Source organism: Ursus arctos, unplaced genomic scaffold, assembly GCF_023065955.2.
Source record: "Ursus arctos isolate Adak ecotype North America unplaced genomic scaffold, UrsArc2.0 scaffold_4, whole genome shotgun sequence".
Lineage (NCBI taxonomy): Eukaryota > Metazoa > Chordata > Mammalia > Carnivora > Ursidae > Ursus > Ursus arctos.
The window spans coordinates 20553022-20571425 of NW_026623056.1; the positions used below are offsets into that span (position 1 = coordinate 20553022).

At 41.6% G+C, this 18404-nt stretch overlaps 1 protein-coding gene across 36 annotated transcripts in view; it reads left to right on the plus strand.

Annotated features, from left to right (window-relative positions):
- Positions 1-17345, plus strand: part of LPP (LIM domain containing preferred translocation partner in lipoma) — a 655397-nt gene extending 638052 nt beyond the window's left edge. For all 36 annotated transcript variants that reach the window (XM_048214797.2, XM_048214791.2, XM_048214810.2 and 33 more), the window contains one exon: positions 1848-17345. In XM_048214797.2, coding sequence (XP_048070754.2) covers positions 1848-1976 — 129 coding nt within the window. In that variant the 3' untranslated portion in view covers positions 1977-17345. The remainder of the gene's footprint in view (positions 1-1847) is intronic.
- Positions 17346-18404: the final 1059 nt, after the last annotated feature.

Below are 18404 nucleotides of genomic sequence, written 5' to 3' on the forward strand. Positions count from 1 at the left end.
CATCTCTCTCTGTGTCCTTAGCATGAGAAAAGATGATAAATTTGCAGCTTTTACATCAGATGTTATGACTACAGAGGAATAACCAGCTCCAGCCTTAAAACTAACCCCAATCGTAAGTGTGAAAGAGCTGCTAGATGCCTTTGAGGTCGTTTTACAGATGGAGAAATTGAGGCTTAAAGAAGAAAAGCTTGCCAGCATTGCTCCCACACTCCCTACGCATACGAATAGGCTTTGACTTTTAATGGTTTTGGGTTTTGTGCCCAGATGTGTGAAAGTTACATCTCCTTCCAGAGGAAATGAGAGCAGTACAAATGAAGTTTGCTTTAAAGTCCTGTGAAGTTTTTTACAAAACAAAGCTATAGCATGGGAGGAGCACTGAATCAGAAGAGGGCAGACCGTCCTTCTAGTCCTACCTCAGACACTGCATGGCAATGGAGAACTCACTTCCCTCTCTGCTCCTCACTTCCCCATCTCTATAAACGAGGAGGGTGTACCGGACGCCCCGGGTGGCCCCTTTGGGTTCTCAGAGTCAAGGCGTTGATGATGCCAACACTGTCGTTGACTCCAAGGCTCTTCATGGTGCCCAGGTGACCGTAGAGGTCAGCTCATTAAATGCTTACAGCCCTGTCATTTATAAAATTTCCTTCTTTCTTTATTGCGATGAAAAGAGTTCACTTAATTCCATTATGCAGTGTCCCGAATGCCTCTAGAGCGGCAGAATATCTGCTTGCTCATTTTGGCAAAGCCGGGGGGAGCCTGACTCCTGCTGCCATGGCTGCTGCTTTCTGACCTTTCATTTAATTGTTAGTCAAATGCAGATGTGAGGCCCAGTGACCTCCTTACTGTCTTAATGGACAGCAAAAGCAGGGCATGCAGGGGTGGTCGCCTTTTGGAAGAGTTTCTGCTGAAGTTAGCAAGGGCACGCACCGCCAGAGGAAGTCCTGTATTTTTCTTTTCAAAGAAACTTCCATTTCCTCCAAAGGTAAGGGCAGGATTTGGCTGTTACATGACACTTTTCAAAATGGAGCTGCAAAGGTGCTGTTGACAGTCTTACGTTCCTTTGATCCTTTATAGCTCTGTAGCTCCCGTATTTGTTTCACAGTACATCCACATCCATTTCCCTCTTTGATCCTCCCAACAGTTCGGTGAGGTGGGACGCAGGAATTCTTTTCAGTGGCACAGGGGCAGAGCTAAGGGGTGGCCCGGGAGGGGCCGTCTCCCCATCCAACACATTCCTCTGCACCACACTGTCTCCTTCAGAACATGCAGCAAGCCAGTGCTCCCAGCACCCTTCAGGGTTTTATTTTCCCACTACAGTTGGGGCCAGTATGCAGAGCCTAGGGCTGGCCCTTCTGCTTGGAAGGAGGCACTCCACAGCCCTGCTTCTGCCCGAAAACAGCCAAGGAATTCTGTCCCTGCACCTGTGTATTCCTTTTGAGAGATCCTCAGACTCATGACAAAGGGTAAAGCTGACTTAGCGGTTAGGGATCTCCTCTTGTTTTCTCTTCTCTTGTTCTTGCTACTTTTGTTGCTTGGGTGAGAGAACAAAACTACTACTTGGGGCCCCAGACCCTTGGGTTCTTCTCTTCTTGGACTTGCCTTTCCTATGAAGTCACCTGAAGGGGGGTCATTTGACTTTGTTTGTGTTTATGTCCCCAGTCTCTTGTGCGGCGCAATTCTAGGTAGTGTGTTGTATCCTGGGGAAGAACTGGAGGGGGGCGGCGGTACAGGGAGAAGAAAGGTAGTAAGTGGCCACGGTATGGAGGCCTCTCGCAGAAAGCTAAGGAAGGCATCCTCATGTCCGTCGTTTCCAGTTTCACTCACATCCCTGCCGTCTGTTTGTCCAGGATTGTGGTGGTCTCCTGTCCGAAGGAGATAACCAAGGCTGCTACCCCCTGGACGGACACATCCTCTGCAAGGGCTGCAACTCTGCCCGCATCAGGGTGCTCACCGCCAAGGCCAGCACCGACCTGTGAATTCAGTCGCCTGCTCCGCTGGTTAGTTGGTGACGCCGAGAAGAAGGAAACACAAGAAAAAGATAAGAAAAGAAATGGGAAAATACAGGAAAGGCAATCACGCCGTGGGATGGTCTCTGTTCTTCATCTAATATTAACCTTTCTTTAGAAGCACATAGATGATGTGATTTCTTTTTTTTTAAGTTCTCACCAAATACACATTTCACATTTAATCATGCAGGACCTTGATGGGCCTTTGTTCCCAAGGACTTCCACATTTTTGCACGGATTATACTCCATCCTGTTCACTTCTGCATTCCTGTAACTTTTAATCCCTATGTTTGCCTCACTTTTCATCTGCTTGAATGGCTTTTTTTAGTGTGGTATTTGCTGTCACACAGTTTTTCCTGGGTGAGTCGGCCAACTTACAGGTGCTTTTAGGCTTGAAGGGTCCATCTTATCAGTTCCTTGCGGCCTGTGATCAGAAAAGATCGCCATTCTTTTTCTGTGTATTGAAAAGTACAGCTTTCTGTTGCTCTAAACTGGTCACACCCCTTGGGGGACGGGGGGAAGCGTGCCATGTGTATGTTAGGCTACAAAGAATTTAAGCTGTAAATTACATAGGTTAAAACAAGCCCAAATTTAATTTGCCACCCAATTTGGTTGGAAATTCAAAATCTCTAGTGACCAGTGGTCAGGGCTCATTTGAAAACAGATATTGGTGAGAGAAATCCAAAGTTTGCTTTTTTTGTAAAGGAATTACAGGTGGGATATGCTGGGGAAAAAGCATTTTGGGGGTATTTTGAAAAGCCTATTATTATCCCACAGTACCATCTTAAGATTTCCTTTTTCCATGCTACCTAGACATCGTAATTCAGACAAACTTTGTTTTCTCTGAAACATAACATTTCTGATACTGTCCCACTTCTCATCTCAGACATACTGCCATGTTTTGTTTTGGGTTTTTTTTGTTTTTGTTTTTGTTTTTGTTTTTATAATATCCAAATACAACTACCAAAGTTGAGTTTTCTCCAGAGGAAGACAGTTGTAAAGAACTGTTCCTATTCTTCTCCCCCACCCTGCCCCCCAGGCCCGGGTCCTTTTTGCCTGACAACTGCAAATCAGATACACAAAATAAAATTGTGAAGTTTTGTTTAGTTTACTTTAAAAAGACAGGAAAGCTTGAAAAAATTGTGAAACCGCAGTTTCATCACTCCCATAATCCTGCTGCAACTCAGATTGCATATCACGGGAGACGTTTTCATATCATCGATGTGACATTTACACCACACTTTCAAAGACAATCACTGAAAAAAAAATTGCCTTTCTGAGCTAAAAATATGCAGACTCTCTGCTTGGAATCTTTATTCAAACTCTTACTGGGCATTGAAACGCTTGCTTGCCAACTACAGAACCATTCTATTGGGTTCTAACTTGTTTCTTTTAAAGAGAGACTCCCGTCTTTGTAACGGCAGGTTGCCATTTTGTAAACTAATCGGGTATTTTGGATTGAGATTTCTTAAACGTTTCTTCAAATCTTCCACAAGTATATACTTTTAAATTATGAAGTATTTTAAGTATACACAAAATATAAATAATAATATAATGAATCCCTGTATACATAACACCCAGTTTAAGAAATCCAGTAAAACATATAGTTACATTCCCTTACTCACCCTTCCCTGAGTCCACAAATACCTTTTTCGTGATTATAACGTGATGAAGTCGATTTTCTAGTCTGACTTTTATTTTAATTTTTAATTTTAACACTAGAACCGAAATGAAAAATTATTTGCGCATGTTTTGAATTATACCCCATGCCTCAGGAATTCCAATTACATTTATTTTACTTTAGTAGGAATGATTGTAAAAATGGTTCCGTTTTCTTTTCTTTTTTTTTTTTTTCAATAAGAAATTCTTAAGCCTACGGTCATTAGCTCATCTAAGTTAATTTGTGGCTCTTTTGCCTTGGTTACCCAGAGTAACTGCCAGAGTTGCGACTTTTCAAAGTTTTCTTGGGAAACTTTGCCTTTCCTTACTTTGCTCCTCTTATCATTGGCCTTGTAGTTTTCTCAATGTGAAATAGAATGGAATTCATTTTGGGCAACATGTGAATTTTAGGATACAATAGCGACTGTATCTCTGAATTTCTGTCCTCCAAATTCAAGATCAGACATCCTGATGACCTCAGAGAGCACTGACTATTAAACAATTGGAGAGATAATGTAATTTGCTTGAATTGCTTCAGCAATTTGTTTCCTATGAAATACTTGGGGGAAATTCTGTTTAGGCCAAAAGCCCAATTTATTGAGAGATGGATTTTATCTCTTGAAGTGCAGTCATATTATTATGAATTTTGCCAAAAGAGAAAAATGTATGAAATATTTATACTATAAAAATGCAATAACATTCTACTTGTTTGTTACATTTAAGTCCATGTGTAACTAAATGTTTACAAGCCAAAACATTTTAAAAAGAGAGATAAAGTTATAAGAAAATGTTGTCACAGACCCATCACTGTGGCATTGCCAGAATACTGCTTTCTTTCAATCTTTATAGTACATTTTATCACATAACCTCAGAGTATCTTTACCAAAGAGCTTTAAAGTAAATCTCTTTTTAATATAGACTTATTATACTTTTATAATAATGAATGTGCACAAACACATATGCAGAAATATTTAGATTTAGATTTCTTTTCTTTCACAAGGTATAATAAGGAAAGGATCCTACATATTTTATTCCAGGATTTCTTAAGTATATGATTTATATTGCTTTCTTGTCTTTCCTATTAATCATTTGGTTTAAACAATGCCAAATCACTTTTTACTGTTTTAGTTACATGAAATTTTGCCTATAACAGAGACAGAAAGATCACATTACCTTAACAATTACAATTCCTTTGTCTTTTGGTATGTTTTCCTGATTGTTATTTAAATTCATAAATAATAGGAAAATCAGAGTTTATAAGAGAAAATTTGTTAAACTATACCGGCTTTAAAAAATTGTCAAGAGCACGAATATTTGGTAATTCTGTGGGATGAGAGACATGGAAAAGGAAAAAAAACCCACTATGTCATGGGCTCTGCACACCATTTCAAAATCAGATTTCTTCACTGTCTGGATCCCTAGCTCACACTGACTCAACGTGGAGTCTCGTTTGCAAGCAAAATTGCATTTAAAACTCAAAACTAAGTCATGCGTCCCAACATAAGGCATCAAAGCTTTGAGATGCTGGACATCTCTGCAGCTCAAGGATGTGGGTTCTTTTTCCTGTCATTGACAAATTGTTTTCGTAGGGGCAACGTCTCCGATCAAAATTACTTCATTGGCTGTATGCTGACTAATGCAGCCGAGATATCAACACTATCATTGTTTCCGCGCTACGCATGATTCTGCAAAGATGTTTATTGTGATGTTTAAAGTATATAAAACTCTAACTACATTTAAACACGTGTTTTTATTTGGGTTCAGAGGAAGAAAGAGAGCACTTTTACAACGGGGCTGTAGTAGAGGGTTTGTAGAATATAGACCGGACTCTAAAAACACAACTTCCAACAATTTTCCTAATTAGTAAAAAATCCTAATAATGTGAACCAGCCAGGAATAACAGTGTTATTTCTATTTGATATGGTTTGGGCTTCTCTTGTCAAATCTGCGTCGGCTGCCCCCTGATCCCTCCGTCATCAAGTTTTGAAGGGTGTCGGGGAAATTATGGCAGCTGCTAGGGAGATCAGGGAAACACTGATGTGACCTCCCAGCCTCTCACCACTCCTCTTGGCTTGGAAAGGCTTCTTTTTCTCATAGACAGTTCTAGAAATATTGCCATGCTACCTTAGTATTTCACATTTGTAGTTTAAACAAGTGATTGTCCATCTGTTGCCTCGAGCTACAGTACATGTGTGTTATGAATGAAATATGACAGCATGTTCCATACCCTGCTTTAGCCATCTGTAGGAAACCAGTAGGCTGAAAAAGATATGCCTCTGCAAAATGTGCCTGAAGTCCCGTTCTTGAGATCGCTCTCTCGGGGCACTTTCGTGGGAGACGATCAGAGAGCAACATGTATGTGTGCCTTATTTTTAGAGTCTCTACACTTCTACTCCACTAGAGAGCCCGTAACGTTAGTCATCATCTCCCAGATTTCCAAGATACACTCATCGAAAGGAAAACAAAATCCAGAGAAGCGTAAACTCTTTATCTTAATGTGTTCTAATAGTCTTTCTTTTCTCCTTGTCTCTTGGAAGGACCTTGTGGATTCCTGAATTAAGAAAACACTTTTTTGGGGCGCCTGGGTAGCGCAGTCGTTAAGCGTCTGCCTTCGGCTCAGGGCGTGATCCCAGTGATCTGGGATCGAGTCCCACATCGGGCTCCTCCGCTGGGAGCCTGCTTCTTCCTTTCCCACTCTCCCTGCTTGTGTTCCCTCTCTCGCTGGCTGTCTCTCTGTCACATAAATAAATAAAAAATCTTTAAAAAAAAAAGAAAACACTTTTTTGCCAGAAGGTGATGTTTCAGATGTTGTTAGTGATGATGTCTGGTCCTGCTCTGGTTGTAGTCGGATAATGAAGGTAGACTTCCATTGGAGCCTTTCCCACCCATTCAGCATATCCACTTTCAGTATTTGTCATAGCTTTTTGGTTTGTCTGTTGTCTTAATTTAATAGTGGACAGAACAGGTTGAGTTCTGAGTCATTCTTATGGGTACAACCTTGGACGTGTCAGGTTGTTATTTACGTGACAGATACATAGAATGAAACTCTTCTCAAGAGACTGTTGTCTGGGTCCCATATTACATATTATTTCAAACCTTTAAAAATTATCTGATTAAAAATTATTAAAGTTATTAAATTCTAATTATTAAAAATCATTAAATTATTAATTGTTATTAAAAATTATTAAAATTATCTGATTATCTGATTTGGTGAGAATTCTTCTTCTTTCCCTCTTCACCTCTTTTTCTCCCTCCTTTTTTTCCTCCTGCTTTCCTTTCTTACATTCTGTCCTGCTTTTCATCCTACCTATTAATATTATTGTGCTTGGACTTTTCATAAGTAAATTGTATCAGTGCCTTCTGATCTTTACGGAATTATGACCATATTAAGGGAAGAAGGCTACCATCAAATTTACACAGCATCCATAAATCCTTCCTTTAAAAGGGCACATTTTCCAGATTGTGTTTATTCATAAAGTGAGATGAGATAATAGAGTCTTTCAGTTTTATTTTAATGAGTTTTCATCAGGGACTCAGATCATAGAGTTCTTGGCAAATTCATTTATGACTGTCCTACTTTTCTCAGCTATATGCAAAGTGATCTTTCTAAGACTAGGTTAAGAATTTAAAAAAAAAAAATCCAAAGCATTTTGGCCAACAAAACAATCATATTTTTAAGTGGTGTGGCATGTTATTTTATTCCTAATGAAACTTGGTAATTTTCCTCATGGCAAGGAAAAACTATTATCCTTCCAGAATTTTTAGACATATCAGCGTTTTGCCTGTGAGCATAATATTAAATCCTAATAGTTGAATCACAGTATTTTACAGGGGGTAGGTCAGCACCAGAGTTCTTCCTAGAGCCCAGTTCACAGGCCTCTAGTATGTTTATAAAAAGCAAAAAAGCAACCTGAGAAGAACAAGTCTCTCAGTAAAGCATTTTGGTAAAATTGGGCTTTGAGATTCTTTTGAACTCTGGCTAATGTTGGCAAAAATATGCCCTCCATGTCCATTTTTGTTTAAATCTATTTGGGAAAGCTTATAATTCTAGGGATATATTTCCACTTTTGGTTTCTGCTCTCACTTCCACTTTCTGTAAGTTTTCACAGGATTGACATTAATTTTCCCTTTTCAGAGGGTCACCTGAGGAAAGTAAAATATACTTAATACATATTCAATTCAATACATCAATGAATTTGCCAAGTCTCAGTGGGTATGTCGTTTTGATACCAAAACAGAGGTTTTTTTTGGGGGGGGGGTTGTTTTTGTTGTTTTTTTTTTAACCTGTTTCCAAGAAGAGTGGGATTCCAGAGACAAAGGAGGGATTTAAGAAAAGGAACGTCTACAATTAAAATGATGGCAGGAGAGTTCTGGGGAAGTGTCACTCTGAGAACTGTCAGAGGGGTTTTAGGCATCAGCAATTGTAGTTGTTTAAACAAGTGAAATGTTTATATTTCCAAGTTTATGAAGTATTTAAAAATCACTACGGATAACCATATGTTTTTCCCTTGTCGGAAGAAAGTGAAATGAGAGCAGCTGCTAGGCCCCATGACATGATCGTAGCTACTCCAGGAATTTATAACGCATGTCCTTTCACGCCCTCCAAGAGAGGGGCATAGGTCATTCTCAGCCTATAAGATGGTGATACATATTCTGACATGTTCTTGGGCACACCGCACCATACCCTAAGCATCTCCGAAGGTTAGAAGTTCCTGCTTTCACACATGCAGTGTTTTCTCCCTTTCCAGTACTTACCTGACGATGACGGTAAGTAGGAGTTTAGGTCTTTTGTTCTCTTGTTGCAATCCAGTCATCTGCTATCTGTAACATTGTGTCTAAACAGCCAAACTGATTTGTACTAGTTTTCTCTTCTTTAGTTGCAAACACAGAAAACTAACTATCTTCCTAACTTTTAAAAAAGGAAATATAAAATGGCTTATTTTCCTTTAAAGGACACTTAGTCCTTTCTCTATTTTACTTTCCTGCCCCTTGTGCAAGAAGGGGTAGACACTGCTTTCGTTATCGAGCATGCATGTGGCTTGTGGAAAGTGCTATGGAAAGTGCATTTTTATTCATGAACACTTCTCCCCTTGAAATCACACACACACACACACACACAAATTACTAAAATCTTGCTCTTTATTTCTGATTGTTACTTAATTTATCCACATTCTCTAACCACACTAATATTTATCTCTATTTCCAGCCCTTGTTATAAACAAAAATTAATGTTCTAAAAGCAAAAAGTTACATATACTAGAGAGAGGAGAAAACCTATAGCTAACTCCTTTGTAATAATTTAAGATACTTGCATTAATCTTTCCTTACAATATGCCTGTTTATATTTTTCCAAGCTACTCATCCACTTAGGGGCAAGAGAAAACCTTATGCATCTAACTCTGATAGGCATTTAACTCAGTAACCCAAACAGCAGCCTTATTGAACAACCCACATAATGGATTCAATCAACTTGGCAGTGAATGTAGCTTCTAGTTCACTTCTCAACCCCAGAGGTAGAATGGTTTACCAAGAATGAGCAGGTCTCGTTATGTCATCTTGTGTTCTATACTAGTGTAGAGGGTTCTAGCAGACCCCGGACATCCATCGGTGGTGTTCCCAGACAAACACCGAATCACGGGCTCTTTAAAGACCTGAATCTCCTCTGTTATTTTGCTGGCAAGTCACCATCTCCTATCTTAGACCTGGTCAGTATGTAGTACTGTCCACAGCATCCATTCTGCTATTAGGGCAGCTCTTTTCTACAGAATTTCTTCCTCGTGCTGCATATAAATTTGTCTCCAGGGCTTCGCAGAACAGGTCTAAATCTTTTCTTCAAGGTCAGATATCAGATATCACTAACTTTTTCGACTGTTTCCTGTTTATTGACATGGTGTCAAGTCCAACCACCCTTCTGCTTCTGCTTTGAACACTTGGACAAATAGCTTCTAATTTTATTTCACCCTACTTGATGAAACTTCATAATCACCTTAGGTCAGGCTAGGTGGAAACACTTTCTTTGGGGGTTGAAAGTAAATGGAATTGAAGTCACCCAAAGGAAACTGATAGTCAATGTGGAAATTTCCACCAAGAACTCAGACCCAAGAGAGTGGAAGGCAGATGAGGCTAGATCTTCCAGGTGGACAAAACAGACCTTTTATGTTGTATCCTGTACTATTTTTGATGTAGCCAAAATCAAAGTCATTCTGAAAACAAGAAACAAGCTAACCCCTGTACCGTCTGTAAGATTCCCACTTCTTGGTTAATGTTCATAAAGTCTCTGTAACCCTGTCCCTTTGTCTCTTTCTTCTCGATAATAACACATTTTTTGGTCCATGTTCCCATACTGATGATGCAAAAAGAGTTCCGGATACTTTATAGGGGTTTGACATAAATATGTACTTGCTGATTGGTTTTGAGATTCACTTCCATTTTCCTGCACTCAAATGTTTGTACCTAGAGAGGTTGCACTGTAGACCAAGTGAGGAGCTTCCCTCCATGATCAATTAGGAACTATCCTTAGGAGTCCGTATTTCTCTTTCCTTTTGTCTTTCTAACCTCGTCATCCCTTACTCATCTTAATAATTACTGTAAGAGAATCAGCCCCAAAGTAACTTTGATTCGGTCCAGCTGCAGTAAGATCAAACAGGTTCAGTCGGTACTCGGGAATATGGCATTGAGAAGGGTTCTTCCTCCCAGTGGCATCCGTAGGGCTTCACGGAGGAGTGAAATTTGGTAAGAAATGTTGAACTGATTCATTGACTTGATGTGGAAGTTGAAGGAAGAATATTTAAGGCACCAGAAACAATAGAAAAGCACAAGCTATCTTCAGAAAAGACCCTCTACTTTAAGTATTACGGATTCTGGAATTTCCTTAAGAGGAGAAAAAAATGTCCAGATATTCAGGGTCAATGGGAAGGTAAAGGGCATAGAGGAAGGCTAATTCCACTGCTATTTTCTGTCTTGTCTCTTTATAGTTGGAAGATAGGATGAGGTGCCAAAATATAAGCCAGCGCATACAGTATGAACAAGAAGCTTTATAACATAGGTACCCTACTCTTAGAGCGAACACGCGTGTCTTTTGAACTCCTGCAAGAGAAGAAGCAAGACATTCTTATTTTCTTGTGACGTTAGGTCAGCAATTAGAAAGGACCCTGCTATCACCTATTCCACTTGGTGTTAAAATTCCCTTACTGGTTCACTGCTAAGTGGTAATCCAGACTCCGTGTATGCGTCACCTGCATCAACAAGCTCATGACTTCTTGGGTCTTCATTTTCTCCATCAGACTTTGTTCCAAGCCCCCTCCGACTCTGAAGCAGAACCGGGTTTGGGGATTGTGTCCTCCTGAGTGCCACACAAAACTCATCTTTAGTACACAATAAAATGTTCTTCCTCCCTTCATTTTCCTCCCAGATATATTTGTTTTCATTTTGGCAACACATTACTTTAAAAAAAAAAAAACTCTGAGTTTTAGCTAAAGGTTAAAAACCCTTTAAACGTCCTTAAAAATAGTCTGAACGATTTTCTGAGGGTCAGGTTTTAGAGTTGACAACTTTGTTGTTGTTGTCTTTATTTTCTTACTCCAAAGACAAATTGTTCTGACAGTTGGTACATACATAGCTTTATGCCCTCCCCCGGTGCCCAACCCATGGACAGTACCCTCCAGTTACCTTCCCTGCTCATAAGGACCTTAAAAGGTTGAAAAATGTCTGTGCATGATCTCCACCTCTAAAACGGAAGAAGTCAAATGCAAAAGATAAAGTTCTGTTGAAACTCCTTACTTCTGTCTAGTTGTTCTTTGCCAGAGGAAATCATTCTTGGGGGTCAGTGTGATAGGATGTTATGGTCTTTGGTAGAAATGTATACATTCTTCCAGTGGTGCTCTGAGTTACCAAGGACTGTCGTACTATTCCTCCCCAGGTTTGAATTAGAGGGCCCTAATGGCAGAACCTGTCACCAGTCTCCTGGGCAGGACTTGGGGATGGCTTTCTGAGCTCTAAAATAATAATTCCTAAGAGAGCTTACAAACTGCTTTCACACATGAAACAGCCCTGGGAGGAAGGTTATTAATAGCCCTATCCTAGAAGAGAGAGCCGAGGCTCGGAATCGTTAAGTGACTTGCCAAAAGCGATGCAGCTGGTAAGTGGCAGATCTGGGGACACAGCCAGGTCGTGCAAGTCCAGGGCTCTCTCCAGCAGCCACTCTCGGGGCACAGAATACCTCCGAGCGCACTGTATGCTTTGCCCGGACTAACGTGCCCCCTGTGCAAAGGCAGCCAGGGCAAATCTCCTAGCCCATTACAGACCTCAGGTGGCAAAGCCACGCGTGGGCTGCGGTGCCTGCGATCGCTGGGAGCCTGCGCGCATCGTCCGTGTCATCTTGTGGGAAACGACCAGGTATTCTGTCCGATCAGCACTGCGATGATGTCGGTCGGGGAAGGCCACCGCCAAGAGCAAACCGCTGTGGCGCTGAAGTCCGCCGCAGCAAATCTCCCCAGAGACGGTTTACTTCCCATGAAGGGGAAAACTCTGGAACCATGAGGTGCAGCCTCTCAGCCAAGATCCTATTATTTCGAATGCAGGAGAAGGCAGAGGTGACTGGGTCCTTAAGACAGGTCTCTGTCCCGCGGGCTACGATTTATGGCCCCAGAGACAGGAACTGCTGTAGGTAAACAATGCCTATTATTCTTCCTCTCAATCACAGTTATTGACACCCAAGGGGTCTGTCCCTGCAGCAGGCATTTCCCACCCAACCCACCCACCCATGACCTTGAAATGTCTGGGAACAGAGGCTGCAGGACTGAAAGCAGCCCCACAGTTGGTGTTTGCCATTTGAGAGACAGGGCTGCCCCGGCCGGTATGGTTTTGTGATTCATGGGTGCTTGTTCCAGGGAGTTTGGTACTCCATTGTTCCCAGGATGCTTACTGGGAAGCCTCTGTGTATATTCTAGAAGTTGCCTAGCACGGCAGTTCCACAACTCACCATTCCTTCTCTTGAGTCGCATCCCTCCGGAAGATGTGCCTTTTGATGCGCGCTCTTGGGCCTTTATTTTCTCCCATTTCTCATTATAGTTGTTTGGCTTCCAGTTAAAATCTGTGAACTGATTGCAAGATATTCGCTCTTCATCTGAGTTAAATCTCCTGTAGCAAACCTGTAAAATGATCTCATCTAATAAGCTTTCTAGGCTTTTCCCTCCCTAGACTCTACCATCCATCAAGCCGCTCTCACCATCCCTCTGCTTATTCCCTGGGATTAATGAGGGCCAAGTGAAGTCACTTCCCAAGTGAAGGCCTCTCACCCCTTCCCACGCTTCACACTTGGAACACACAAGGACGTGCCAGTGGGGCCAGTGGGGTGGTACTCTTGGCCGAAATGGCAACATTCAGAGCCTGGCAAGGTGCCTCGTCTTCCTGTGAGGCTTGAGAAATGCTCTGGCCGAAGCCATAGAGAGCGATTCTTGTAGGATAGTTGGAGTACCCCCACCCAGGAGTGAACAGAAGAAGAATTCTGAGAACTCTCCAGAATTACGTGGGTGAGTAGGCCCGGGTACCGACTCCCCTGGGTGCAGCCTGTGACATCTCGTTAGCGGGAAGAAAAGGACAGTGAGGCAGTCAAGATGAAGAAGCAGCCCTTTAAAAAAAGAAGGGGAGTCACAAACCCTGATCTCCCTTTACACGATGTAAAGAAAATTATGAATAAAACTTTTCCTTCCTCCATTCTACACGATACAGTCCTCCATATGTAGGGAAAACACAATCGCGTTGTCTTTAAAACACACACCCGTGCACGTGCGTGCACACACTCGCACGCATATGCACATACAAACGTCTTCCAAGAAAGCCGATCCTTCAAAAAAGAAATCTTATTTTAAAACACTTGGGTTTTTCAGGCCAGGAAATTAATAATTCCTAGACCTGACCCATTTTTGTGGCTGCCAAAAAGGAAAAGAAAAAGCTCTTTAAATTTTGTATGGATCCATTTATCTCTTAAAATATGCCAAAGCAATTTGAGGTGGGGGTGGAAACGAAAGTGTTTCTCTCTCCTGCCTGATTCTCTTTACATTTCTATCTGTGGGGGAAAGAGTAAAGCCTCTTCCCGGGCCATTCTTATTGATGCATCGTGTACCACATTGGAAGGTTCCTGCTCGCTCCGTGCGTGCCAGGAGGAGAGAATCACACTTCCTCTCCTGACTGCATTTACTCCACCATGAGAGAGTAAATATTAAGTCTGGATGTCTTTCCTCACTAAATTATTTAACACTATTTCTGAACTGCGTTAGAAAATGTAAAAAGGGGAGAAGCTAGTTTTTCTTGGATACATGTCTCCTTTCTTTTCTTTCTTGGGAGACTTAATTGTGAAGAGGGGAAAAACTCTAATACCTTCTCATCTCTTTTTCTCTGTGGGTGACAGCTGATGATCACTTAGGAATCATAAGCCAGAAGTAGGAGAAGAGCGTAGCCAGGTTATGATGTATCTGCCGTGTTTCATTCCTTCAAACTCAGACTTCAAAGGAAACGGGATTTTTCTCAGTTAAATGCCAACAATAGAAATGGCCTGATTTTAATTTCAAGTAGTAAAAGGCAAGTGGATATTTAGGCAGTGCTTGCATTTTACTAACCCTTCTGCCTCGTTTTTAGATGAATTCCAAGCACATCGATGTATCGGGGAGAAATGGCCACAAAGAGCCAAAGTGCCTTAGACCTCTCTTGGTAGCAAGTTGAAACTGGTAGACACAGTCCCGGCCTTCCCACTCCACTGAAATGTCAGAACGGAGACGTATCCTTGATGAAGGAAATTAGGACCCTGGAAACTGAATCTTGTCACCAGCGTGTATAGTGAAGTCGATGAGAAGTCACATTTAAATGACTTTCTTCCTTTTACTCCCCGTTTATCCTCTTGGGAAAGCTGATAAGCGAATGATCCAAGAATTCTTTTCCTTAGTAAACAAAGTCAGAATCTATTCCCCCCCCCAAAAAAAATCTGAATTCTGTCCTCGTTCTTCTTCAGGAAACCCATCAAAGAGCAAACAGAATTAAAGATGACACTTGATTGTCTGATCCTTTAGCATGAATAAAATTATCCTGTGATTGAATGTGCCTTAAGTGAAAATTTAAACTTAGATGCAGCGTTTTCACAGCTGGATGTAGCATTAACTTCTTCCAGGCTAGCTGCTCAGTGAACTACTTTGTTTTTGTTTTGTTTTGTCTTTTAAACTCCACGTTTATCATTAGTTTAGCAGATTTGGGGCTCTTTCTCTCCTGGGAATATGTGCAATGATGAGACACACCAAAAAAAGGAAGGGAAGGAACTTTCTGAGTTGCAAATCTGTGCCATGAAGGAGACGTGACATGGAGATGTGGAGCCCGAGGATAGTAATTTCTCCGAGCTGCACACACGAGCTTTTATTTCGTGGCTTTGTCACAGGCTTTTCTCCTTCTGTGCCGTCACCTTTGAGAAAAACGATTGCACCTTCTCCAAGTCTGCCTTTTTAACAGCTACAGTGGAGTTGGCAAGACTTCGCCAGCTCTGAATATAGCCATTTGCCGACTCCGGCCTCTTTGCGAGACTGACTCAAATCTGTGATCTTCTGTTCAGCATACACATCAGCAAAGTGAGAAGATGAGCACTAAATATAGGCTCTATTAACTTTACTTTTAGATTTACTGCCTTCAAAAAGTGCCTATTCTGAGAAACATAAACGTTATTCCTACATATGTATGTACACACGGTACCCAGAGTCATACTGTGCAGCCTTCAAAAACATACCATCTAAAGGAGTAGGTGCTAAGATAAGGAACACTTGCCAAATGGAAGAAAGTCACTCATTTCCAATATCCCCTCGCGAGTGGCACCGTGGAACAGGCTGCAAACACATTCCCTGAGCATTCCTTGATGATACAGCCACTTTATATTTATATCGACTGCATGGGGCACACTGCGGAGGCTTCCTGTACTGTGTTTCAGGGGACAAAAGGCTGAATGGAATTGGGTTATTTAGTCAGAAAGAAACATTGTTGAAGAGAATTAATAGAGCCAGGATCTGTATTAGGATATGTGTCATATGTGTGTTCTATAAACTAAGCATTGGTGGGTTTCGGATGTCAGCACTTTTTTTTTCTCCCTTTATCTCTCAGGCTAGCATCAGTGAAAATGGAAGAAAAGTCTTGGCTGTGAGGATTGGAGGCTCAGGGGGCCAAATGTCCTTGCCAGATCCTTAGCACATCTTTACTTTGACTCCTAAAAATAGTAGCATATGTTATCGGGTGGCTTTTGTTTCCATAGTTCTGTCACGGGCATTGCAAGCGTCGATGCTCTGATGGAATGAGGGACGCTCATCCAGGTGTGGCATAGGAGAGGATCCAGGGAACTAGGACGAGGCAGACCGTGCATGATTTTAGGAAAAGGGTTGAAGGGAGGACGTGCTTCCAAAAAAGATCTTTCTCAATGTGTCGTCTGACTCAACCAGCTGGCAAATTACACTTGCCAAGTCGCTCTCTTTCCTTCTAAGTCATTTGGCTTCATGTTCATTTGAATACGCCTCTCCTTTAGGAAAGAGAGATGCCTTCAGTTAGCCTCTCTCCAAGGAAGCTCTTGACGTCGTCTTGGTCACAAAGTTATCTCCTGCCCCACCCACTTTCACCAAAAGGAAGTAAAGAGGGACGAGCTATAGAAGATGGTTTCCATGGCACTGCAGTCAGCCACCATTCTGCCTTCCATATAAGGAGCCCCCCTACATACACCAGGGATGAGGCTGGAACAGATTACTGTTGCATAATCTCGAGTGTGGACCACCCTGCTTTAGCTGTCATCGTTTTGTGAGACCAGTTGGCTCCTTGGAGAAAGAGTGATACTCTTCACTAAAAATGTCTACTCTTCCTGTTGACGTTCATTTTCTGTTTTTACCTTATCCAATTTCCACACTAGTCATTTTCTATTTTTTAGAGAATCAGATGTCAGTGCTAGATAAGAGTTGAAGGATCTCTGTGTGGTGTCAGAAGAAGTATTGGGTTCTGGGGGTTTTCTCCTTGGGAACAAGATGGACGGGGAAAGAGACAACAGGGCTCTGCTCCAGGTTTCAACCTGATGCCATGACTATGAGAGAGAGTTTTGTGTAAATGTTAAATGGTACTCACAAGCGCACAGAGAAAGGAGAAGGGGGGAGACAGGGAGAGGCCAGGTTTTCTCTCCACTGAGAGCAAGAATGCCCCACTGAGTACAAGCATAGCCCCTCCACGATCAGCTGCTAGTCAGAATAGCATTCCCTGATTTAGGGAAAACCACACAAAGACATATAGGGAATATGCCTTTTTTCACATGTGTGGTACTGACAGAGCCATGATATTCCTAAAATACAGGTTTCTCTTTCTTATTTTATTCTTAGCAAATCACATTTCTCCACTACATGAACCATCACTGACTTATCCAAAATAACCCACATGATTCCCTATGAAAATAAGAGAATAAAACCTGTTATAAGCAAGTGATTTGGGTATTTTCTTTGTATTTATGTATTATCCAATTATATTAAAGCATTTCTACTTACCTTCAATCTGTTTTTTCTCTCAATTATGTTCTTCCAATGCTCTATAAGAATAAATATGAAAATGATATTCCTTTTTTTCTGTAAAAGAACTGCAACTCCTTTATTATATTTAGAAATCCAATAAACTTCTTATTACATATACTTGTCTTTGTGTGGAATTCTTTTTGAGTCGGGTAATCCTGGTCTCCTTTCTTCTGACCCTTTTTACCGTGATTCATTTTTTATATCATTTGCTTTCCAGATGGTCTTCTGAGAAGGGAATGCCTCTCAGAGCAAAGATGATGCCAGCAAGAGTATGAAGGCACCCACTGTCCTCCACTAAAGCACAGATCTTCAGGTTGGATGTATTCTAAAATTACTTGACCACTCTGTGTCTTAACCTTACAAGTGAAGGATTTTTTGCCTTTAAAGCTGGATCCAACTCCCAAATGGGTCTCTAGATGTGGGGGTGGGAGGTCTCCACTTACCACCAACACTGGCTGACTCTTCCACACTTCTTTGTCCATACCGCGTGTACTTCTCAAACATTGAGAATCTGCTCCGTACTAGGCACCTTGAAGGATATGGGTCTACATCAGGCAGTTCCTGCTTTCAAGACTTCCATAGTCTACTAGAGCTGATAGATACAGATACATATGGGGAAAGGAAAGAAAGACTCAGACACTTGGGAGAATAACTGAGCATTTTGAAAACTTTGTTCATTGTATCATTTTTAACAGCTCTGATCTGGAATTATTTTTGCCTTCATTTTACAGATAAGAATGCAAGACGTAAAGTTAATAACCCATCATGGCTGGTCACTAAAAAACTTTTTTTTCATTTTTTTAAGGAACAGATCTACAGGAGAACCCAGTATCCCTGACACCCAGTCCACTGGTTTGTCCACTAAACCTTAAGAGTGACTAGAACTGGAGGATACACAAAAGTCCTCCATAAAATTCAGAAAAGTATCCCTCTCTTTCCCACTTCGGCCTTGGATTTCATCTCTCCAGCATCACCTCTCAGCCTACCAATGCTGGGGGATCTGAGAACACAGGCGCGAGAAGCCTGTACACAGAGGCCACCATTTTTCAAAAAGATTTATTTATTTGTTTCTTTGAGAGAGAAAGAGCACGAGGGGTGGTGGAGGAGTTTGCAGGAGGGGAGGGGCAGAGGGAGAGAGACTCCCTCTCGAGCAGACTGCCCACTGAGTGCAGAG